This window comes from Sarcophilus harrisii, chromosome 4, assembly GCF_902635505.1.
Source record: "Sarcophilus harrisii chromosome 4, mSarHar1.11, whole genome shotgun sequence".
NCBI classification, from domain to species: Eukaryota; Metazoa; Chordata; class Mammalia; order Dasyuromorphia; family Dasyuridae; genus Sarcophilus; species Sarcophilus harrisii.
The window spans coordinates 158,301,005-158,328,104 of NC_045429.1; the positions used below are offsets into that span (position 1 = coordinate 158,301,005).

Genomic DNA, 27,100 nt, shown 5'->3' on the forward strand with positions numbered 1-27,100 from the left:
TTCTTTTTCTGGCATCTTATATTCCTAAAAAAGAGATCACTAGAAGAATTCTCCAAGATTTGTATAGCTCACATAGTCTCTGTTAATTTGATTGCATTTTAGTTGTGCCTCAAAATCAAAAGGAATCCAGTCTTGTATAGATATGATCCTAGAACCATGTTGCTTCCAACTTTCAAAGTCTCACAAAGATTCCATAATCAAATGTATCAAATATAATGAATATGTTGGGACTTCACTCTCCCAGCCTGAAGATTGGTACATTTTTCTTTCCCAGCCTGCAGAATTTGAGGTTACTTTAAGACATTAGGCAAATTTGTTCTTAAATGCCATCAAGTAAAGCCCCCTTCAGTGATGTTCTTTTCACTAATAGGTAACAGTGATGGACTAGCTCCCTGGTTCTATTTTACCATTTAATATCAATTAGCTTATAAAAGAGATATTTATTTTGAAGATATAGCAATAAAGAAAATTCAGACACTTCCCCAATACTGAAGGTACATTCTCCCCTATCCTACTTTGGTCTTAAGGAGAATGGGCTTATTCAACACTGTTTTTCCTTAACATTAATTTAGACAAGTTCATATGCAAATACGTCACTGATGGCAGAGTAATGCTCTCTGGTTCTATAGTCTGGATCTCAAAAGACATTCCTTATTTCTTAGGGCATAAATATGAGACTGGACAACTAGATGGCATAACAAATAGAATGCCAGGCCTGGAGTCAGGAAAACCCATCTTCATGAGTTCAAATCTGGTCTCAGACACTTACTAGCTACATGACCCTGGTTCTTCACCTGTAAAGTAAGCTGGAGAAGGATATGGAAAAACCAGTCCATTGTTTCTGCCAAGAAAACCCCAAATGGATCACAAAGAGTTCATTGTGACCTGAACAACAATAATAACAACAAATACTAAACTGGTTGCAAAATCAGACACTGAGATGCCAAGATACTCAGACCTCAAGTGCATACTGTAGATAATTAAATTGGGCACTGCTAGTTATGTTTTGGGGGGCTTTTCTTTGTTTTAAACAGAGTCTTTAAGGGAATGAAACTGATTTAGAAAAGCAGCATAGCACTAGACTTGGAGTCTCAGGACAGATTAGAATTTCAGCTCTGTCATTATTTGTGTAGGTCCCAGTTCTTTCATCTGTAAAACTGTAAAGGAGTTAACACAATTCCTGGCACATAGTAAATGCTATGTCAAATGTTAGTGGTGATGATCATGAGCATGATAAAAACACTGGACCAAATGATCATTAAGGTCCCTTGCAGCTCTAGATTTCTGATTCTTGTGGATGTCATAAATTGATCTTGTAGATCATTCAAAAAAAGGAAATCCAAAAATATTTAGAGTAATAGCAACTTTATTGGAATAAGTTTAGCATTCCCCAGTTCAATTTGGAAAAAAAAATAAGGCATTCTGCTTTGATATGAGGATATGACAAGAAAGAATCCATCTAAAACTGTTTTTTTAACCCTTCCTCTGATCTCATAAGTTTTTGACCAGCTGGTATACTATTGTATTCTAATTTGTATTATATTTCTTTATGTACATCTTGTTTCTCTTAATAGATTAAAATTTTCTTGAGGAAAGGCATTTTCAGATCTATTTTCATATCCCTCTCAGAATATAGCAAGCATGTCATATGTAGTAGATACTTAATGTGACATCCTCTCATTTTACTCAAGTTACTAATATTAGCAGTTTGTGGTCTCTTGAGGGTGGCTACTTCTTTCTAGTTCTAAGTGTGATCTTGTGTACTCCTACTGCTATTACGGTCATTCATCAAAATACTTCCTACTAACAATTAGCCTGTACAGTCAAATAGTTCTCATCAAAGACATTTACTAAAATGTCACAGCAAGAAGTGTGTATAAAATATTCTTCAAAAAAGAATTTGGATTTCACCCTTCACAAATACAGAGTTGGTGGAGTTCAATGGCAGGACCAAATGTAGGGGTGTGATGTTCCATGGAGTTAAAACCAAATAGGGCTGTGGAGGGATATTAGAGAATTATTATTATGAGATATGTACAAATGATTAGCGGAACCAAGGATAAAAATAACAAAAAAAGGGATATTTTTCATGAATAATCAATAATGCAAACTAGTTAATAATCTTATATATCATTTTCATGAGAAAAAATTGCAGACCATGTTTTCATAATTTAATTTACTTGTAGCTAAAAAGAACAGAATTTCAAAGATCAAAGACACTTATCAACTAATTAAGGGATTGAAGTTTTTCAATATAAAATTAGAAGTCTTCAGCGATAGATAGCTACTTGACAAGAAAGTTAGTTGTAGAAAGTACTGTATCAGTTTGGACCAGCTAGCCTCTGAGGAATTTTCTGATTCAGATTCTATGAGATATGCATATTATGTTCTTAGTAGGAAGAAGTTTTACAGAATTTTAAAAGATAACACCTATTAAATTATCCATCTTCTTTAACTTTTCTTTCTCCAAATTATTTCCTATGTTAGTTTTTAAGATGAAGGTTTATGATTGTTCGCAGAGATTGCTTTATCACCTATAAGGACTTATATTTCAATTCATGTTAACCTCATTCACCACAATAGAAACCACACTGGGGGAGTGGAAAATTGGATTTTTTAAGACACTCTAAGGTACTTTCCGCTTTCAAAATACATAGGTTACATATAATACCTGTTTATTGCCTGCTACTTTACCTATTTCCATTCATTCTGTGATATATGAAAGGTTTGAGGACATAATTTCTAGGGAATTAATAATTTTATTAATCACAGCTAGCAAATGATTAATAAAATGGTCATTGACTTTCTCTCAAAAACCTTGGAGAATAATGAATGTTTAAAAAGTCTTTAAAAGGGCATGTCCCAGTGGATGGAAATCAATTCTGATAACAATCAGTGAGGGAATGGACATAATGAGGAAGTGAGCAAAAAGTCTTCAACTCCTCCGGCAAAAAGTATGACCTAATCATGAGATTTAGGAGCCTACAACAATCTGGGCAAAAGAATCTATCTCTACCCAGCCCTCACAGAGTGGTTTTCACCTTTCAAAGTTAGATAAATATAAATACTTTTTCTTCAAGTCCTAAATTCTAATGGCAGGTCCCAAGCATAGACAGGGGCTTATTTTCTTAAGGGCAGGATCTGTTTGTAAGTTCTCCTAATTGGGTGAAGTCCCATCCAAGATCTAAAAGTGTATACCACTTTAATCTATTTAACATGTATTGGTCATCCTGCCATCTAGGGGAGGGGGTGGGGGGAAAGAGGGGAAAAATTGGAACAAAAGGTTTGGCAATTTGTCAATGCTGTAAAATTACCCATGCATATAACTTGTAAATAAAAAGCTATTAGAAAAATAAAAATAAATAAAAGTGTATACCCTAGGATTTGGGTAATCTCATCTTTCAGCAATGTCTTTCAGATACTGGCTGACTAATCTACAGGAGTTTATTTCTGAATGATGAAATAGAAAGGAAAAACCCTATTGATTGGTTATTAATATTATAATAATTTCTTTCAATTCTTTCATCCAATAAACATTTATAAATCAACCACTGTGTGCAAAATATATTAAAGGTTATTAAATATATTAACAGGTAAATATAATAAGAATTAGAATATTATAAATACATAGAAAGAGTACTGACATGCTAAAAACATATATATGTGTATATGTGTATGTCTATACATTTATAGATGTGTGTATGTGTGTCTATTTGTATATGCTTATATGTATATATTTTAATTAAGCTGCCTGATGACAGAGACTATTTTCTTTTTTGTCTTTATAACCCCAACATGTAACATAGGCATAGGGAGTATCTCCTTGGCATGGAGATATTCCAAAAATGTTTGTTAATTGACAGATTTACCTTGGAAGATTTGAACATTCACATGATCCCATCAAAATTCAAATGATAAAATCCCCTATAAATAGGCTCTGCTGCCTGCCCCTGAGCCCTGTTTGATGTGGGTTATTCACATGATTCTACATGCAGGTCCAACTTTAGAAAACCAAAAGTAGACCTTGAAAGTCTGGTGATAGTCTCTGACTAGCTTTCCCATGACTTCCCTAGCTAATCAAAACCATGAGAACTTCATTGCCCCTAAGGGGGAAATCCCCAGAAGAGGCAACTTTTGACTGTTAGGTCTTGTGCAGCCAGGTTCTTTCCCTTGTTTATGATGACATTGACATTAACAATGTGAATTGGAAAATCTGAATTCAGTAGTCAAAAGGAAGGTTTGGGAGAAATCATGGTCTGAAGGTCTGGATTAATTTTCTTATAAGCAATTCACCACTCTTTACTGATAATAATTAAGTACTAATTTATATTTAGGATAGTCTTTCCATTTTACAAGTAAGTTAAAGTATTATTTTTCTTCTAGATGAATAGATAAAAGTGGGAGTTTGAAGAGTGATATCTCATATGAGCTGTGAAACAATCATTCCTTAATATAGCCAATGCATTATGACAGAAAGTGTAACTGTATTTTATGTAATTCAGATATAAAAGTATAATTATGAAATTCTCATAGGTTTTCTTAGTTAATAATATCTTGCATTTATATATAATAATAATAGCTTATGCTACATAGTTGATAGCTTATAATAGTTAAAACTTTACACTTTCCAATTTACAAAGTACTTTCTTCCCAATAGGTAGGTCATGTCATTTATAATGATTTTGCTGGTTAACAGAATAATTTATTTGCTTCTTATGCATGCTGTGATTAAGAATGGGGAAAAGCCATTTCTTTCTTTAGTTGACATTTTATTCCTATTTAATTTCAAAACTCTTCCCTTTTCCTGCTTAAGCAATGTTCTTCTCCTGATCTCTCTTGTCATTGTGAAAGCAAGATGATTCCATGTTGGCTGTGTCTCAGATCCCTCCTTGGATGATTGTAACTGATCTCTTCCCAAACATGGTATTGAAGTCAAAACTTTACAAAGCAGTTTCTCAGTTCAAGGATATTGATAAGCTCAGCCTCTCTAGAAAGTAAGATCTTTATTGGCTAAGATGACAGAAAAAGATAATGACGAATGTTGGAGGGTGTAGTGTTCTCTGTAAAATGTAATGTTCTCTGTTGAGGTTTTCTTGGGGTCTCTGGAGGCAGCCTTTGTTTCAGTTCAGTAATACGGCAAGTACAGCCAGGTGTTAAACTCCAAATCCTTTATTATCTTTTTCAGTGTTGTCTCCTTTCCTGGGACCAGGTTAGCTTTCTTATAATCCAGATCCTTTATTGCCTCCTTCCTGGGGCTGGGCAGCTTTCTGGAGAGCCTTTCAGTCTGGCCTTAGTCTTAGTGGGGGAAGTGCAGGAGTCCAGGTCAGCCACCAGAAGATCAAAGATAGAATTGAATTTTTCCCCTTGGTTCTAAGAGCTTAAACTCCTGCCACCAGTCCTTTGGTTTCTCTCCAAATGGTCTCATAATCTCCCTGGCTGAGACTACTAATTTATATGCTCCACAGTGAGAACAAACCAATCATATCACTAGGAAACCATTATTTGTTGTAGGATTAAATCAATGCTAAACTAGATTGAACCATTGTCTCCTCAATTCCACTTAGTCCCTTGTTTCAAGTTCTGGCCCATAACTTCTCCTTATAGGATTAAATCAATCATACTGAACCATGCTAAATTTGGTAACTATTGTCTCTATCAATTCCACTGACTTCATACCTTGTAAGAATCCTTTGCTTCAAGTTCAGAGTTCTGGCCCATAACACGAAGGGGATGTGGGAAAACTGGGACACTGATACATTGTTGGTGGGACTTTGAATGCATCTAACCATTCTGGAGAGCAATATGGAACTGTGCTCAAAGTTATCAAACTGTGCATACCCTTTGACCCAGCAGTGCTTCTACTGGGGTTATATCTCAAAGAGATCTTAAAGTAAGGAAAGGGACCCACATGTTTAAAAATGTTTGTGGCAGCTCTTTTTGTAGTGGCAAGAAACTGGAAACTGAATGGATGCCCATTAATTGGAGAATGGCTGAATACGTTATGATTTAGGAATGGTATAGAATATTATTATTCTGTAAGAAATGATCAGCAGGATGATTTCAGAGAGTCCTGGAGAGACTTACATGAACTGATGCTAAGTGAAATGAGCAGAACCAGGAGTTCATTACAGGCAGTAACAACAAGATTATATGATAACCAATTCTGATGGACATGGCTTTCTTCAACAATGAAATGATTCAAATCAGTTCCACTTATTCAGTGATGATGAGAGCTATCTACACTCAGAGTAAGAACCATGGGAATAGAGTATGGAATGCAACAAAGCATTTTCACTCTTTCTATTAATGTTTGCTTGCATTTTGTTTTCTTTCTCAGGTTTTTTTCCTTCTTGATCCATTTGTGTGTGTGTGTGTGTGTGTGTGTGTGTGTGTGTGCAGCAAGATTACTGTATAAATATTTAGACATATGTTGGATTTAACAAATATTTTAACATATTTAACATTTATTGGACTACCTGCTATTTAGGGCAGGGAGTGAGGGGAAGGAGAGAAAAATTTGGAACAGAAAGTTTTGCAAAGGTCATTGTTGAAAAATTTCCCATGCATATGTTTTGTAAATAAAAAGCTTTAATTAAAAAAAATTTTAAAAAATATTTTAAACTGAAAAAAAGTAAGATCCTTGAGAGCAGGGTCTGTTTTCTTTTCTCTCTTCTTTTTTCTTTTCTTCTCTTTTTTTTCTTTCTTTTCTTTAACTTTGTATCTCAAGGACTAGCAATTTTCGACACATAGTAAGCACTTAAATATTATTGAATTGAATTTCAAAGAGCATTCAAAAAAGAGTGAATAGGATAGTAAAGGTTCTCAAGCTCATGTCAAATGAAAATATAATTGGAAGAACTGAAGATGTTTAATCAGGAGAAGATTTAAGGGGAATATTATAGCTACCACTAAATATTTGAAAGATAGTTATTAGGGAAACAGATTAGATTTTACCTGTTTAGTCCTGAAGACAGAAATTAGAACAATGAGTAGAAGTTGTTAAAAAAAAAAAAGGAAATTTCAAAGAGAAAAATATTTTTAAAAAGCTCTCTGCTCTTCTTCAGTCAGTTCCTCAGAACCTCACAGATGACATGTTTCTGAAATGTCTCTGGTCACACTGGGAAGCGGCTTAATTATTTGCCTAAGCAAATAGCTTCTTTGATAGACCCCTTGCTCATTTCCAGAAGGTTTCCACTTGAATTTTTGTACTTTTGGGGGTGGAAGAAATTACTTACTATAGCTTCTCATTAATTTTTTTGATGAAATGATAGATACCATAAGTAAATTAGGGGAGTATGGAATCATTTAGCTGACAGATCTATGGATAAGGGAAAATTTTGTGACCAAGCAAGGTAGATGTCATTGTAGGATATAAAATTAATCATGGTGATTGCATTAAATTAAACATTAAATTAAAAAGGGTTTGCACAAACAAAACCAATGCAGCCAAGATTAAAAGGAAAGCAGAAAAGTGGGGGGGGGACTTTTACAGCAAATTTCCCTGATAAATTCCTCATTTCTCAAATATAGAGAAATGAGTCAAATTTATAAGAAAACAATTGATCCCCAAATGATAAATGGTCAAAAAATATGAACAGGAATTTTTCATACAAAGAAATAAAAGATATTTGTAGTTATATGCAAAAATGCTTTAAATCTCTTTTGATTAAACAAATGTAAATTTAAAAATCTTGAGGTACCACTTCACACCTATCATATTAGCTAATATGACAGAAAAAGAAAATAATAAATCTTGGAGGGATTGTGAGAAAACTGGGACATCAATGCACTGTTGGTAGAGTTGTGAAATTAGTCATTCTGGAAAGCAATTTAAAATTATGCCCCAAAGGGTTAACCAAACTCTGCATAATCTTCCATGGAACAATATCACTACTAGGTCTGTATTACAAAGAGATTTTTTTTTTTTTTTTATGGAAAGGACTTGTATGGTCAAAAATATTTATAGCAGCTCTTTTTTTTTTTTTTTTTTTTTTTGCAATATCAAATATTTGAAATTGAGGGAAAGCCCATCAACTGGGGAATGACCGAAGTTGTGTATGACTGTAGTGGAATAATTGTGCACTATAAGAAATGACTAGGAGAATGCTTTAAAAAACCTGAAACAACTTACATGAACTGATGCAAAGTGAAGTGAACAAAACTATCATTCACATCAATATCAATATTGTATGATGATCAGCTGTAAATGATTTAGCATGCAACTATTCTAAGCAATACAGTGATCTAAGACAATTCCAAAGGACTGTGATGAAATATGATAAACATCTCCAGAGAAAGAGGTAATGAAGTCTGAATGCAAATTGGGAGTGTAGTCTATTTTCTTTCACAACATGACTGATTTGGAAATGTGTTTTTCATGACTGCACATGTATAATTATATTAAATTGCTTGCCTTCTTGATGGGGGAGATAGAGGAAGGGAAGGAATTTGAAACTAAAAAAAAAAAACCTTAAAGATTGGGGGCAGCTAAGTGGCACAGGTTTGCCTCAACAAAAACAAAAACAAAAACATAAAAGATTTTATATGCAATTGGAAAAAATTAAATTAATAAAAATAATAAAATAAAAATAATTTTTAAGTATTGCTAGCCATGATGATATTTTTAGTTTTTTGTTGGAAAAGATGTAGGAGCTTATCTGCCTCTTTCCATTCAGGCAGCTATGTTAACCAAAATCTTTCATGTTATTAATTGTTATTTTCCTTTATGTTGCCATAGTCATGTAAATGCTTCATTTACTTCTGCATACTTTGTTCTGTATTAGTTCATACAAGTCTTCCCAATTTTCTTTGAATGCTTATATATATCCTTAAGGCATAATAATATTTTATACACTTTGGAGCTCTGGGTGAAATAATCATAAAAATTAGGTCAGAGTGTATGTACAGTAGTACCATCTTCAAGTGAGTTATAGGTATAGTGTATCTTGGATATTAGCCAGATATTTGAAAGTCCTTGTGTTTTTCCCAAGTGAAAATTCAAAAAATGTGAACTAAATTGAAAATAGACTTGAAAAACCAAAGAATTTTCCTAACAAATCATTGAGGACTGTTTCTAATTTTTCTTTAGGTATTTTATAGAAATTTGTTGTAAAATTAATGATGTCATCCTGAAAGCAGTTCCCTAATGGCACACACACCCCAGTGTCCTTTGTTCTGTTCTATTCAACAGATTGTTTTATTTAGATGAATACATAGATGACATGTTATCACATTTGAAGATCATATTAATTTGGGTAGATGGAACAAATTCACAATGGACATTCATCAATCAAAAGATCTAGGCAGAGTAAAGTAATTGTCCATTGCTAATAAACTGAAAATTAATAGAGATAAATGGAAAGTTCTGTACTTAGATTCAGAGATTTAGCCACATAGGTACAAATTAACGGAGACCTGGTTTAAAATATTTCATGTGAAAAAGATTTCAGGATTTTAATTGAATGTTCACTCAGTAGAAATGAACAGTATGATGTGACTGACCAAAAAAGATCATGCCATTTTAGGCTACATTTGTAGAAATAGAGTGTTCTTAATAAGGGAGGTGGTAATTTTAGTATACTTAGATCATACCTAAAGTAATATGTTTGGTTGAGGATCCACATTGGGGTCATCTTTAGCACATTATAGTACCTTCAGAAGAGAGTGATCAAGCTGGTGAAGGGACTTGAAATCATGCTAGATGAAGAATGGATAAACTGAATTAGGATTGTTTATATGGAGATCAGATCATATAAAGGGATTTGAAAACTTATTTCAAATATTTAAAGGATTATCATCTGAAAGTGAGATTAAAATACTTTCCTATCCAAATTCAAAGAATAAAACTACATAAAAGTTTTTTGGCTTGATATAAAAAGTTCTCAACCATTAGAACCATTCAAAAATTGAGTGAGATGATGTTAAGATAGTGATTTTTCCATCAAAGAAAATATTTAAATAGAGGTAAAATCTCATGGAGAGAGATTGTTTGCAAAGTACTTTCCAAATATTATCTCACCTTCACAACAATCCTGGGTGGTAGAAGCTATATTATTTCCATTTTGCAAGTGAAGAAAGTGAAACAAATAGTGATTAGGTGACTTGTCCAGTCTCACACAGCTACTAGTAAACATCTAATGCTAGAGTTCAACTCAGGTTTTCCTTTTTCCAGGTTCAGTATGCTATTTGAAGAAAAGGAAACAATTATATTGAAATAAGCACATAAGTTTTTCCTCCTCTGAGGTCACTTTTTTTTTCATAGATCACTTGGAGTTCTGTGGTGGGGGTGTGTGGAATATAGAAGACCCTTAACCAAAATGACTACTCAGAGAACACTGAAAATAGAAAGCAGAAAGGTTGTTTATTAAACCTCCGGAGGATGAGCCATCCCACCACAAAACAAGGGAAAGAGAAAGTTCATGGTAGGAGGGCTAAAGAAATGGTAAAGATACACAGTTTTTATACAAGAGATTACATCACAAGTAAGAGAGCATTGAGAAAGGGGAGGGGGAGGCATCTAACTGGTTGTTGCTATTCAGAGAGATGGGAATGGAAGGTTTCTGTTTCCCCAAAATCACCTGATTTCTAGGAAATAGAAAATCAGGCCTTCAGGCTTCAGATAGCTGGTCAAGGCTCAAGTAAATATGGGCCTGCATATATTATACAAGTCATAGGGGAAACACAGAAATAATGAAAATAAAATACAGAAAAAGAATTCACATATTCCTGTAAATTCTTCACCTTATCTCTCTATTCCACACAGAAGGAGAGGTTGCTAATAGGTTAAGATCTTCTGGATTAGAACTTTAAGATTTTATCTTAAAATTAAATGTAAAAATTTCATCATAAAATCTGTTTTATTCTGAAGAAAAGAATACATCAAGTTAGTGAATTCTTCCTTGAAATATCCTTTTCTGAATGAACAGAAATTACCTTAAATCAAACCCGACTGATTCCTTGTAAATCATAGATATGCCAATAAGATCTGGCCCCAAGTCTTTTCACTTCTCTAGGCTTTCATTTTCTCATATATAAAATGAAGAAGTTGAACCAAATGGTTTCTAAGCTCTCATCTAGTCCTACCTGTAAACCCTACAAACCATGGGAATGAAGATGACATAGATATCAATGAATCAGGAATTTGTCCATTGAAATAAACAAAGTTTTTATTCATGAAGTTTTCATTCTCAGAAATAAGTCAATCAACAAGCATTTATTAAGTGCTTACTTACTATTACTAGATAATGTGGTGTTAAGTATATAAATAAAAGTAAAAAAAACACATTTTCTACACTGAGGGCTCATATTCTAACAGGGAGAAAAGATGAAAACAACTAGGTAATACAAGATACAGCATTATTATAATAACATGAGGCTATTGCATTGCATACTTTCCAAGATACTAATGGTATAAACTTAAAACTGCGCAAAGATTTTTGCTAACAGGAGGCATTCCTCAAAGGGATACATTCACAATAGGATGGGGGTAGAATGACTGCAAAATGTCTCCTTTAGAAAGTAGAGTTTGAGGTGAGACTTGAAGGGAGCCAGGAGACAGAGGTGAGAAAAGAGAGAAAAGAGAAAAGAGGCAAGGAGGCAGTCACTGAAAAGCAATAATTAGGACATGGAGTGATGTATGTGAAGAATAACAAAAAAAGCCAGTGCCTCTGAATTGTAGAATATGTGGAAGGAAGTAAAGTGTAAGAAAATTGAAAAGTAGGAAAAGATTAGATCATAAGGGCTTTTAACAGGTTTTAGAGAATCATTGGAGTTTGTTAAATAGAAGGAATGAGGGGGTGACATGATCAGATCTGTATTTTAGGAAAATTACTTTGGCAGCTTAGAGGAAGATGGATTAAAGGAGGGAGAGAAGCAAGGCAGAGAAATTAACCAGAAGGCAATTGCAATTGTATGGGCAGGAGGGGTTGGAGGCTTATATTAGTGGTGGCCATATGAGAGAAGAAAAGGAGACATATACTAAAAATGTTGTAAAGGTAGAAAAGACAAGACTTGACAATAGATTGGATATGTGGCATGAATGGGAGTGAGAGGTCGAAGATGACAAATGGAGAGCCTAGTTAACTAGGAGGATCATGGTGCCTTAGATATTAACAGGGAAGTTGTGGAGAAGGAAGGGTTTGGGGGAAAAGATGAGTTCTATTTTGAACATATTAATTTGAGATGCCTATATGCTGAGAACAACAAAAGCCTGATGGTTCAATTTCCTCCCATCAAAGGTAAGTAAAAAATTAGCAGCCTCTATCATAAAATTCATTCTGGGTAATTCCCTTAGTGTTGGCTGAAGAAGTAAGATATCTGGGTCTAATCTGTGACCTACTTTCAGCTTTAGAAGACTTTCCCCAAGTTTGCAGTTAATTAATTGGTGAGATGAAGTTCCAACACAGTTAGAACTACTGTTTACCACAAGATCATATAAATGTGTGTTTCATTTCAGAATGTGAAAATGGGAAAATTACATCAAGTTTTAAGAAGTTGTGTTTTTTTTTAAACTGTAGTCAAATTGGCTTATCTTCTCTCTTCCTACCACAACTTCCCCACCCCTGAAAAAATACAGTACTATTGAAATTTTTTAAAATACTTTTTCTACTGATTGTCTTTTGACTTTCTGAAACCAAGAAGATATATTTGAAAACTTAGCTTTTAAAATCTCTTCCTACCCCCCAAAAAAGCTTCTAACATCTTAATACTGTATTTAAGTGATTATTCCATTTTAAATGTTTCTCTTTAAGTTTTTAGTTTTCAGGGTAACTAGATAGCACAGTGGATAGAGCACCGGCCCTGAAATCAGGAGGATCTGAATTCCAATACAGCTTCAGACATTAATACTTACTAGCTGTGTGACCCTGGGCAAGTCACTTAACCCCAATTGCCTCAGCAAAAAAAAAAAAAAAAATTAGTTTTCAATTTAACATAAAATAAAAACACTAAAAACATAGTTTTTCCCCCTTTTTAATTAAAGCTTTTTTATTTATAAAACATATGCATGGGTAATTTTTCAACATTGACTCTTGCAAAAACCTTCTGTTCCAAATTTTCTCCTCCTTCCCCTCACCCCATCTCCTAGAGGCAGGTAGTCCAATACATGTTAAATATGCTAAAAAAATATGTTAAATCCAATATATGTATACATATTTATACAGTTATCTTGCTGCACAAGAAAAATCAGATCAAGAAGGTAAAAAAAAGCCTGAAAAAGAAAACAAAATACTAGCAAATAACAACAAAGTGAAGATGCTATGTTGTGGTCCACACTCAATTCCCACAGTATTCTCCCTGGGTGTAGATGATTCTCTTCATCACTGAACAACTGAAACTGGTTTAAATTATATCATTGTTAAAGAGAGCCACATCTATCAGAATTGATCATTGTACAGTCTTGTTGTTGCCATGTGTAATGATCTCCTTCTGCTCATTTCACTTAGCATCAGTTCATGTAAGTCTCTCCAAGTCTCTCTGTATTCATCCTGCTGGTCATTTCTTACAGAACAATAATATTCCATAACATTCATATACCATAATTTATTCAGCCATTCTCCAACTGATGGGCATCCATTCATTTCCAGTTTCTTGCCACCACAAAAAGGGCTGCCACAAACATTTTTGCACAAGTGGGTTCCTTTCCCTCCTTTAAGATCTCTTTGGGATATAAGCCCAGTAGATACACTGGTGGGTCAGAGGTAAAAGATAGTCATTTGTTAATTTATTTTTCACTTCTCTCTGACTCTCAGTGACCCCATTTATGATTTTCTTGGCAGAGATACTGAAGTCATTTGCCATTTCCTTCTCCAACTCATTTTACAGTTGAGGAAACTAAGGCAAACAGGATTAAGTGATTGGCCCAGGATCACATAGCTAGTTAATGTATGAGGCCAGATTTAAATTCAAGAAGATGAGTTTTCCTGATTCCAGGCCCAGCACTCTATCCAATGAGCCACTTAGCTGCCTTAAAAGATGATTATTTAGAGTAAATATTTTATAAACAACAATTTTAAAAAGTTTTAGATAACAACTGAGAAGAATAGATAATTTTTTTTTCTTCTTTAATTTTTGGGGAGAAGAGGTTATGAGGGGCAGGAATAGTATTATGTTTCTCTTATTTTAGATTTTCTAACTGACACAGAGTATGTGATTTTTAGTCTTGAGGATTGTGATATATATATGTTAAGATCCTATTTATAATAGAAGGCATCCCAATAAAAAATTACAGTTTTTACCTTTTCTAGTTGTTAATAAATATTTTTGGTTGATCAAGATCTAAAGTGTTGTAGAAATCAGCTGTTATACATTGGGTTACTTTTGCTGATAAGTCTTTAGGTAATACAAAGAAAATTCAAAATAAAACCACAAACGTTGTTGGTGCTCCAGGATAATGTGTTTTGTTTTCTCATCATCCCATGGCTTTTGAGACAACAGAGAATGCCATGCTGTAGTGTCTCTTCTGCTGGAAAAGTAATAGTTTTCTTTAAGAGTTCAGAAGCACAAGTTTTATTACCTCTAAGTATTTCACATTCAAAAAATACAACCCTTCTTAAGCAAAGGACTTCAATTTCTGCCTTTAAATATCTTTTTTTTCCCCTTTTAAAAAAAGCTATCCAAATTCAATGTAATAAACTTTGGGGTTAAAAAGGTAAAAATTCAGCATTTAGCCAGATCAGAAATACATTTCACATTATGTATATAGAAATGTGAATAAATTAAAAATTGCAAAATCATGTTTAGAATGAATGCATTTATTTAATTTTCATATTTTTTGTTGCTATTAAGCTGTTTTATTAGTGATAATCAACTCTCTTCATGACCCTATTTGGAATATTCTTGGCAAAGTTAATAGAATGCCATCTCCTTCTCTAGTTCATTTTACAGAACTGAGGTAAACAGGGTTAAGTGACTTGCTTAAGGTTACCTAGCTAATCTAAGCTAATCTCAGATCTTTCTGACCCAGGCCCAGTATTCTATCCATAGGGCTACCTAAATGCTTAATAATAAGGTATTAATAGGGAACAAGCAGGTTTTTTTTTTTTATAAATGATGTTCAACAATGGAATCTGTAATTCTAAACAGTAGGTGAGACATGAGAAAAAGAGAGAGAGAGAGAGAGAGAGAGAGAGAGAGAGAGAGAGAGAGAGAGAGAGAGATGATCTTCAAAGTGATTTTGCCATCATGTTGGAAGAAATTCATATAATACCCCAAGTTGAAGAGGAATTCCCTATGGATAGTGAGATCCTCCAGCAGTTTTTATTTGCAGATAGTATCCCCCTGGTGGCATTGAGTCCCCAAATACTGCAGAGCCTCCTAAAAGTAATTTATAACCACACAATTAAGTTTAATCTGCTCTACACAGGAAAGACCAAGTGGATGAAGAATGTCTTTTTTCCCAGATTGTGATATGCATTTGAGTAGATAAACTCTGGGACAGCAGGATGGTATAGTGGATAGAGTACCAGACCTAGAGCCAGGAACGCTCATCTTCTTCTAAAGTCAAATCTGGCTACTTACTACTTGTGTAACTCTGGACAAGTCACTTAACCCTGTTTGCCTCAGTTCCTCATCTATAAAATGAATTGGAGAGGGAAATGACAAACCACTCTAGTATCTTTGCTGGAAAATCCCAAATGGGGTCACCCCCAAAAAAATTTTGAAGTAATTGAACAACAATAGCAACAGATAAGCTCTTCTGGAACATATAATGCAAATGAACAGGTTAGATCCATAATTGAGCAAGAGGAAGATGGCTAGAGTGTCTTTGGGAAATTTAAAAGCATCTTTTTGAAAAAATAAAAATAATTTTTTAAAAGCATCTTTTTGCTCTTTGTGGAAACAAATGTTTATCTTCTTTATATTAACATTCTGTTAGTAGTGCTATGTAGCAGTAATACTCCTTAAAAGAACTGAAAATAAATATCGCAAAGAGGGAAATTCAGAGGTACATAGTGAGTGTAAATAGGCTAAAATATACAATGAATGGAGAACTTTAAAGAATATTTCATTAAAAAAATGTATGAAAGGAAGAAGAGATAAGTTGATTATGTGGTGGAAATAAGTGATGGAACAGTAACATGGTCCACTCATTTCCTTTTGATAGAGGAAAATAAGAAAAGCCCCCAGCACAGCACTTTGGGTAAAATCCTTCTAGTAAATTTAAAGAAAGACATGAATGAAAATTAAATAGGACAGACACACATGCATAGATTATGATTTACATCTTTGGAGAGAAGAGCCAAATCAAGATCTTAGACTCAGTTGAAGATATGAGTATTGCATTCATGGTAAAGTGCAAAAAATAGGATACAAATTGAATTCTTCCTTATAGTGAGCCCAGCACCCCATCCAGTATAGTTGGCAATTATATAGGAGTGGGAAGAGAAGGAGATGGCAAGCCACTCTAGTATTTTTGCCAAGAAGATGCCAGAGAGTCATGAAGAATCTGGCATGACTGAAAAAAAAAATATTGAACAACAACAAAAGAAGTAGGACTTGATCTCAGTCCTAAAGATCTAACCTGGATACAGAATATTTCTATTCCCAATTTCAGGGATCCTCTTGGAACTGTTATGCTGAGGGGATTAGGACAATAAGTAGTTAATTGTGGAAATTAGGTGAACCACACTCCCATCTTGTGACTCAGTTCTAGACTTGTCTCAGTTTTCTTTCCATTCAATTATGGGCCTAGTCCAATTTCTGCCTTGTTAAGAAACTTTATTCCATTGTGGGAATTATGAGAGGACTTTGTTGCATTGTTGAATGACTGGAAGGTAGACCAGCTTTACCTGCTGCTTAGAGATCCTTAACAGTACATAGGTTATGCTGACCAGAAACTCAGTCAGTTCCTAAGATTAATGCTAGGAGTTTTCTCACAATTATATATTTCAAGCTTCATACTGATCGATCAGTTATTGTTTCTGTGTTCCTTGTTTTTGTTGATAGAATGTTCCTCAAACAATTTCTCTACCTCTTCAAACATATTGATACATAAGTTACAATTACTCTCATGTAGTTGTTTTACAAAAGCTTAGCATGACAATAGGCATGCAAAAACAGCTTTACCAATTTCTTATTTGTCTTCCTAAGTATGTGAAGCATCCTTCTATTTAGCTGCAATTTTCTTTCTTCTTTGCTTTTGTTTGTAGTGAGAATGTCAAGATTGATGTGACAGCACCTCCAGTAGTAAATCTACTAATTGATTATTGATTAATCATTGATTATTGGCCAAGATTTTTATGTTTATAAGACCAACAACCAATGTAAAGTTTGTAGATCACCTAAACATTATGATTCTTAGTATTATTTGCCACCTTTTCTGCCACTCTCCCATTATCACTAAAATTGGGAAAAGGTTCCACAGGTATAGGGGCCATTTTGTATTTTTGTTTGTTCAGTAGATTGCAATGGCCAAAGAAATAATCAAGTGGCTAGCCTACTTGGTACTTAGACATGATGAGGCTCTCTGTCCTCATCTAGGATTAGACAAGAAAAACATTCTCATTCTGTATCTGGAGGCCCTGCTAGAGATTTTTCTAGCATGCTAGAACCTGTCAGAGCTTACTAACTAATTATAGAGTTGTTGTAAGGATCAAATGAGAAAATATATGTAAAGTGCTTTCCAAATCTTAAAGCATTACATAAATGTTAGTTGTTATTGCTATTTTGTTGATTTTTCTGAGCCCCAGTTTATATTTAAGTTCCCTTCCAATTCTATGATCCTTATCATCCTCTGATATCACCTTCAAGAACCCAGAGTACTTCCATACCAGATGAGATATGAAAGTCAAATCCTAAAGAGACTGATTATGTGGCGGTCACAAAAATCCTCTGATCTTCAGTTTCTTCATCCATAAAAATGAGAATAAAAAACCAAAAATTACACCTCAGAGTCAAAGAAGAATGATTAAAAACAAATAAGAGTTGGGCATAACAGTGGTCATCCTGGGACAATTGTAGACGATCCAAAGAAAGATAATAGGCAGAGGTTTAGCCTTGTGAAGTGTAAACACCTTCAGGTTTGTTCCACCAGACCAGCAAGTAATGAGCCCTGAGGTTAACTAGGTTGAGGTAACCTCAACCTCAGGCATAGGAATTTTCAGCTCCCAGACAATGTGGGGAGTTGGACGTCTGAGTTAAGGAAGATTGAGGGAACCTCTGCTGATAAGAAATGCCAGACTCATATGTGCTGCCAAGATACAACCCTGGGCAAGAAGAAACCAGCACACCTGTGAGTGCAGAAGCAGGGGGCAGGGGCACTGCTGGCTGTGGATACTTAAAGGAGGGTGGAGTTCTTAGTTTGGAGTTCCAGAGGGGAAACTAAAGGAGGACCTGAGACAAAAGGTACCATCCCTGATCCTCCAGGACTTAAGGTGATTACACCACCTGCTATAAAATGAGCAGGTAAAGGAGAAAGAACCCAAATATAGAAAGTTATCATAGCGATAAGGAAGATTGGGCTTCATCTTCAGAGGAGCACACAAATAAAAAAGCCTCTCTATCCCAAAGGGTAATTCCAAATGATCACCTGTCCCAAAATAATACACAAAACTTTAAAAATCAAATGAGAGAGATTGAGGAAAAACTTTAAAAAAAAAAAAAAAGAAGAATCCCGGAAGGTTATGAAAAGAAAGCCAACCAACTAGAAAAAGATATCCAGAATCTTAAGGAAGAAAAGGACTCCTTAAAAACAAGAAATGCGGAAGGGTAAGTCAGCAAAGTTTTGAGACCAAGAGATAATAAAACAAAATATAAAGAAAGAAAAAATAGAAGAGATTGTGAGCTTTCATAAGAAAAATAACAGATCTGGAGAACAAATCAAGAAGAGAAAACATAAGAATAACTGGACTACTTGAAAGTCATGACCAAAAATTCAGCATAATCCTCAATGGAAATAAAAAGATATTCAATGAATTTTTAGACTTTCAGGATTTTGTTACAAAAATACCTGAACTTAAAAGACAATTTGACATATAAGATCCAAGACAAATCCTAAATATCAAAGAAAAATTTCAATGGACTCAATGAGAATAAACTTTTCATACTTTATATAGCAATATAAACCATACATTTAAAATAGTCGTTAGTAAGTAGGTTATTTGAAAGAAAGATTGTAAGAAAAGGTTTTTTTAAAAAGTAATTATTTTATACAAATGGGGTACAAGAGCAAGAACTTACACAGGAATTAGATGCGGGAAGAGGGCTGCTAGTTCCGGAATCCTACTGACAATGGGAGTGGGTTAAAGAGTGAACATTACATATAAACACACATACAAACAGAACAAACAAGCAAAATACAACCTTATATGTATATATGCATATCTGAGTATGATTATAAATATTCATATGTGTGTATGTGTTTATGCATATGTATATGTATGTGTATTTATATATGCATCATTCTCTCTTTAACCTTTTTAAGCATATGTGTATATATAAAATTCTTTTAAATTCATTAAGAAATAAAAGGGAGAGGAAGTAGGATAAGATGGGGCATAGGAAGGTATGTAGCTTAATGGGAATGGAATGGAGAGGGGAAGGTGAAAAGAAAAGGATAAGGTGAGAGGATAAGGGAGAGTTCTATGAAGGGGGATTGGTTAAGTAATAACAAGGTAAGGTAGCAGGTAGAAGTAAAATAGATGAGTTAGCAGGCACAGGAAACAAGAGCTACATACAAACAATAATAATGATGATCAGGAATAAAATTTATTGGAAAAAAAGCAGAAGTAGTAATCATTGATCTCAAAGTTAAAGCTACAATATATTTAATCAAAAAAGAAGAAGAGGGAAGCTACATTGTAAGTCAGCCATATTAATCAATATTGTTTTACACTATTTAATAAAACTAGATAGTACAAGGTTGGAATATTGTTGTGGTGTAGGAAATAAACTAGTGGATTTAGAAAAATATAGAAAAACTTGAACTTAAGAAGGCTGATGTTATCTACTTCCAGAGAAACAAGACAAACAAGCAGAATGCAACCTTACATTTGTGTGTGTGTGTGTGTGTGTGTGTGTGTTGTATATCCGGGTATGATTATAGATATCCATTTATATGTATACATGCATATGTATGTACATATATATACGTATATAAATATAATCTGTATTTAACTGTAGACTGCTTGAGAGAAGTAGAGAAGAGAAAGAGAAAAAAAGTAAAGTGAAAAGTGCATAAGTACATGACAGAGAACAAAAGAAAACTTATAAGGAAACAAAGAAAAGATGGACAGTTTTGAATACAACGGTAGTTATTTGTCATAAATTCTGTCTTAAAATGAAAATGTATTGTTTCATATTTTGAATCTTATGTTCACATGTGCACCTAATAATTTTTTGTTTTTTCTATTTTGTATTTGTTTTAAATAAATAAATATATTAAAAATGAGAGTAATAATACCTATCTATAATGCCTAAATCATAGGGCTATAATGAGGCTATAATTAAATAATGTTTATAAAGGATTTTCCCAACTTATGTTATATATGAATTTCAGTTCCTATTATCAGCATATATGAACCCATCTTTTTTTTTCTTTCTTTTTTTTTGCTGAGGCAATTGGGATTAAGTGGCTCATCCAATAATACAGCTAGGAAGTATTAAGAGTCTGAGGCCATACTGAAACTCAGTTCTCCTGACTTCAGAGCTAGTGCTCTATCTACAGTGGCACCTAGCTGCCCCTTGAACCCATCCTTAATGGTTGCATTGAAAGACTTTTTGATTCCCTGCATTATAGTAACTGTGATATTTCTTAGCCTCTTATCAAGAATATGTGGGCAATCTTGACAGGTTGTGTTCCTCCTTCAGTGATGCTATTACTCAGTACCTTGAGCATAAATGACATTTAAATTCTTCCTCTCATTCAATATCATTCTTGACATTGAAATTAAAACTTGTGTTTTTCATTCCAAGATGGTCTACCTTTCTCTTTTAAAATCTAGGTATGAAGTATTTAGACACTTTATACACAATCAACATTATACTAAAATAGTGACTAATTGCTCTGCAGTATATTCCATTGATTCATTAAATCCTCATTAAATGCCATGAATTTGACATGACCAAACTATTTAAACAAATCAGCTTATTTCTCACTGATTGTGCATTGTAATATACTTTGTATATTGTAATATCCATCATCATATGCTTTTGGTAAAAGCAAGATTTTTAAAGTTGTTATAGAACTTTGTTGTTTTGATTTTAAGTACTCACCCTCTAATCCAATAAGGGACGAATGTTTTTCTTTCTCTGTGTGACTGTTTCTTTTTTATTACTTTTTCAGCACCTTGTTTCAGTAATGGTTTACCTAAACCGACCAATGTCACTTTCTCATCTGTAAACATGAAGAATGTTCTACAGTGGAATTCACCAGAGAGTCTAAGAGGAGCTGAAGTTGTTTACACTGTGCAGTACCTAATGTGAGTTTTCTATTTGTTTGATTTTTCCTTTTTGCCATCCTTGACTAAGGATTCTTGTGATATGAATGAAGAAAAACCTCTCATAGTATCAAATGATAATTCTTAACCCAAGTAAAGTTAAATTCTGATTTTTTTATATTAGAGAAATTAGGTGGTAAAGTGGATAAAAAGCAGGAGCTGGACTGAGGAAGACTCATCTTCCTGACTTCAAATCCAGTCTTGACACTTATTAGTTGTCTCACTCTGGGCAAGTCACTTAATTTACTTCAGTTCCTCATCTGTAAAATGAGCCAGAAAAGAAAATGGCAAAGCAATCCAGTTTCTTTGCCAAGAAAACTCTAAATGGGATCAGAAAGAGTCAGAAATGACTAAACAACAACAAAATATTTTTAAGTAAAAGTAACAAAATGCTTTGTTTGTTTTCATTAAAGAAGCAGTATTGGTCCTGATCAAGGAACAAATAAATAAAGTGGTAAAGGATAGATATGATTTCTATTCTTCACAAGTGAATGGGACAATCCACACATCATAAAACTTATTCATGGACAGGAGTAGCTTAATATAATTCCAAATGTTCTTATGAAAATAATAATTTGTTTCAAATACATTTGGTGCAAAATCCTGAGCAGCATTATCAGCTCTTTGTCATTTGCTGAATAATGCTATTAATCAACCTTGGTCCCAATGAAGTGATGAAGAAATTCACTTTCTCTTTTACATAGTAGAGGTAAGAAAGTACAGGTACAATATTTTATACATAATGTCAGACAAAATCACTGATTGGTAGTTTTATTTAATGCTTTTTCTTTATTATCAGGGAAGGATTTGGAGGTTGGAAGACATACAAAATTGATGGTACTATATGAAAAAAAACATCATTTTTAAAAGAGCACATTAAAGAGAAATACAAGCTTACAGTATTACTATCATTAAAATGGGACTTCTACCTAGCTGAATTTTTCCTCATTGATTTAGGAACTTCTTAACTGGCAATTTAAAAATTTAAAATGAGATCTTAGATTTATATTTGAATTTATTCCTAAGTATTTGTTCTCTTCAAAATTCTCCTTTAGATGGAGATATAGGGTTTATTCTGATCCTTATCTGTTAATGTGATTGGGGGATTGGGAATGGAGAGAAGATTAACCATTCATGATGTAAGCTAGCAATACAGTTTTGATTGCACAATTTAAGAAAAAATAGCAACCTTAAAGATTTATCTGCCTTAAAGTAGTTTTTATGTGCCTGTGCATGTTTCAAGTCCACGTGAAAACATTAAGGCAAGAATTTGGCTAAAAGGCATCCCAAAGTCGCCAGACTCCTGTAAGCAGTGACGCTATAAGTTTAACTAAGATAATACTCCTATCATAATGGACCTGATAGCCTAATGGGGGACACAACACATAATTGATGAGCTATAATACAAAGGCATAGTTTATAAGTGCCTATGATGGGCATAAAATCTGAATATATACCTATCCTGAGTAGGTCAAGTAGGTTTTTATAGCATTATGGAATTATGGCATAGAAACATAAAACCAATTCCACAATAATGAAAAAAAAATCACTACATTATTTGAACTATGAGAATTTCTGTTTTTCATTCTGTTTGCTAAATTGCTAGTTTGCTAGTTACATTTAAAGTTAATTGGTCCTAATGCAATGATTAGAAATGAGATTGCATTTAATCTGTTACCTATAGGTACCTTCAGAAGATTACATAAACAGAGATGAAATTAAATTGAGTTAGAATGTAATTAGCTTTTTACTATTTAAGAGGTATCCTTCCCAATAATGCAGCTGGAATAGCTTGTCATTATATACTCCACTACGTGGTATTTGCAGTCATAGTGTGAAATTTCTTCTTTGATCAGCTATTAGCACTACTTTGAGGGCACATAACACAGGATCTAGAGCTGGAAGGTTTTTCTAACCTATTTAGTCCAGGACATCTTACTCTTCTATATGGCATGAACACATTGGCAGCTTGGAGAAACTTATGGACTCCCCAGAAGAATGTTTTTAAATGCATAAAATAAAATAAATAAAATTAAAAAGTAAACCAGTTTTATTGGAAAAGTTATCACAATTTTTAAAGTTTCAGATTTATGGATGCCCTGAAATCTATCTATAGACCCAAAATAAGGACTCGTGATCTAGTCCAAGGCCCTCATTTTATAAATGAGAACATTGAGGCTCCAAGAGATGAAGCTATTTGCTAATGATTATTCAGGTAGTATTTAGCAGAGTTATCTACTCTGACCCCAAAGACGTTGCTCTTCCCATTCCCATCAGAATCTACTTCCTTCTCCTCATCCTACTCCTCCCCAAGGCTCAGATAAAATCTAATAGTTTTTCTTCATGCTGAGTATTACTACTGACACGTTAGCTGAACTGCTATATAACTATCACCTTGTCAGATATTGTGGTTATCCTGATTCCTGTAGAAACATTTTCTTAATGTTGATAGTTGACAGATTAGGATTCATGCAGTGATAATAGATATATGTCATTTTGGTTAGAGCAGAAGTTACTAATTCAGGATTTATTAACTTTTAAAAATATTTTGATAATTGTATTTCAATATAATTGGTTTCCTTGGTAATCCTGTGTATTTTGTTTTATGCATTTAAAAGCATTATTTTGATAAGGGTTTCATTGGCTTTATTAGCCTGCCAAAAAAGAGTAAGAAGTCTTTTGGTCAACAGGATCAAACTTTCACTGTTACGTGTTGGCTGGCTTTAACACAGGTGACTGTATATTCACAAAATTCATAATTGAAATATATTACTACCAAAAATACAAATATCTCTTTTAAAGAGGGTAGATCTATTTGCCAAAAATCCTAGTTTCACTCAGCAGTAGTGCCAACTCTATCATCAAATCTTAAGCTCATGTTTTTTGGATAATTGTTCTTGTGTTGCAGAGTTTGGAGGTAATTAATATTTCCTTCATTTTTTCTGGTTCTGTCATTTTTAAAAATCACATCCAGTGCTTCTTGATCCCATTTAGAGTTTTCTTGACAGATGTTAGAGTGGTTTGCCATTTCCTCCTCTAGTTTATTTTACAGACAAGGAATCTAAGGCGAACAGGGTTAAATGACTTGCCCAGGTCAGGCAGCTAGTAAGTATCTGAGACAAGATTTAAATTCAGAAAGATAATTCTTCCTCATTCCAGGCCTGATGCTTTATCCATTGTGTCACCAATCTGTCCTTTATAATTTAATAGCATATTATAAAAGCCATACCTCAATTGCATAAATCCAATTACCTATTCTTTCAGATTGGATAACATGATAAAATTATATCCTCCTTCCGTATAGTGTGAGGTATTTGACAGAAGGGATTTGTGGAATGATTTGTCTAGCTTTAATATAGCTAGGAGATATACATTATACCAAGTATCTATATAGAAAGATTTCTTCTCCCTATCATAGGGTGGCTAATCGAATTTCATAGGATTTTAGAACAAGAAGAAAAGAGAATTCAGAAATTATCTAGTCTAATCCCTATTTTGTGTTTGGAGAAACTGATACCCAAGGCACCAAAGTGTCAAATGACAAAAGCAGGATTTGAATGCAAGTGTCCTGACTCCAAAGCTAGGGCTCTTTCCACTTTATCATAATTTCCTATGCATTTGGGCTAAGTTGTGGGTTGCCAACTATAAGTGCATATTTGACCTGAGCCTTGAAGGGAATAGAGATTCTTATTACAGAGATGAAGAAAGAGTACAGTTTCTGTGTGGGAAATAGCTCTTGAAAAGGTCTTGTTCCTTCAGCACAGAAACTGTATCTGGGTTCATTTTTGTGTCACTAGAACCTAGCATTGAGCCTTAGGCAAAATAGGTGTTTTTTTTTTTTTAAATTTAATAGCCTTTTATTTACAGGATATATGGATGGGAAACTTTACAGCATTAACAATTGCCAAACCTCTTGTTCCAATTTTTTACCTCTTACCCCCCCCCACCCCCTTCCCTAGATGGCAGGATGACCAGTAGATGTTAAATATATTAAAATATAAATTAGATACACAATAAGTATACATGACCAAAATGTTATTTTGCTGTACAAAAAGAATCAGACTCTGAAATATTGTACAATTAGCTTGTGAAGGAAATCAAAAATGCAGGTGTGCATAAATATAGGGATTGGGAATTCAATGTAATGGTTTTTAGTCATCTCCCAGAGTCCTTTTTCTGGGCATAGCTGGTTCAGTTCATTACTGCTCCATTGGAAATGATTTGGTTGATCTCATTGCTGAGGATGGCCTGGTCCATCAGAACTGGTCATCATATAGTATTGTTGTTGAAGTATATAATGATCTCCTGGTCCTGCTCATTTCACTCAGCATCAGTTCGTGTAAGTCTCTCCAGGCCTTTCTGAAATCATCCTGTTGGTCATTTCTTACAGAACAGTAATATTCCATAATATTCATATACCACAATTTATTCAGCCATTCTCCAACTGATGGACTCTAACACCGAATTTCTATTGGATTTTTTTGATGTCAAGCAGACTTAAAAATTATACAAAATGCTCAAGGTGTAGAATCATTAAACTAGCAATAGTAACTGTTCAGGAGAGGAATGAGACTATCTTTCCTTATATCGTCCCAGTGACTGCAGTATACATGATGACTAAAAACCTGAATATGTCATTATCCCCTAATTAGATCATACAATACATAAGACTCATTCTGTAGTCCAAGAACATTAAAAATTTTTTACTATCCAAATGATAATTCCCAGAAAAGAAAGGGAAGGACAAAAACATTGACTCATTGACTCACCTGATGGAAAATCAAGAAAATGCCAGCAGCAAAAGTACGTTCTTCTTTGTCTTCCTGATAGACACTGTTGCTTTTTTATTGAAGAGAATGTCCTAACTACATCTTAAGTTACCACTGTTTTGATTGGAATGAACAATGGGTATTCAGGGCTCATCATATACTGTTTTCTCTTTATGCAGATATGGCCAAAAGAGATGGCTGAATAAATCAGAATGCAGAAATATAAACAGGACCTCCTGTGACCTCTCCTATGAGACTTATGACCATGAAGAACAATACTATGGGAGAGTTAAGGCCATCTGGGGAAAACATTGTTCCAAATGGGCAGAGACAGAACGATTTAATCCTTGGTTAGAAAGTAAGTATCATAGTTAAATAATCAGAGTTTATAAACAAAACAGAGAGGCAGTTATTCTCAGGGAAGGCTCTTTTTATTTCTCTTTTTTGATCTATTAGTACCTTAAAAAAAACATTCAGCCTAATAAAGAAAATAAGGTCATTGATTGCTAGATGTCAGGAGTTCTAATTCTGCCCCTCCCACAAACTTGCTATATGACTTTAAGCAAATCACTTTTAAACTTTTTTTAGGCTTCAGATTCTCATTGTAAGATGAAGAGGTTTTAAGCCTCTGCTATTCCTAAAATTCTAATATTTGATACATTAATAAATCTGTAGTATTATCAGTATGGGTAATTCCTTCAGCAATGGAGATCACAACTCATTTAAATTTTCTCATTCTTTATGACTTTAGACCTTTTCCTCATAAATTTTCTACAGAGAGGATGGCCCAATATCATAGGGTCATATCATAGTATGAGTGCTAGAGAGGAGAGGATCTTCAACAACCCTTGTTCAATAATTTCTGACTCTTCATGAGTCAGACTCTTCAAAACCCCT

At 33.9% G+C, this 27,100-nt stretch overlaps 1 protein-coding gene across 1 annotated transcript in view; it reads left to right on the top strand.

Annotated features, from left to right (window-relative positions):
- IL20RA (interleukin 20 receptor subunit alpha) overlaps positions 1–27,100 on the top strand; it is a 52,631-nt gene that overhangs the window by 16,728 nt on the left and 8,803 nt on the right. Inside the window, exons 2-3 of the mRNA XM_012549355.3 lie at positions 21,281–21,416; positions 26,383–26,561. Coding sequence (XP_012404809.2) covers positions 21,281–21,416; positions 26,383–26,561 — 315 coding nt within the window. The remainder of the gene's footprint in view (positions 1–21,280; positions 21,417–26,382; positions 26,562–27,100) is intronic.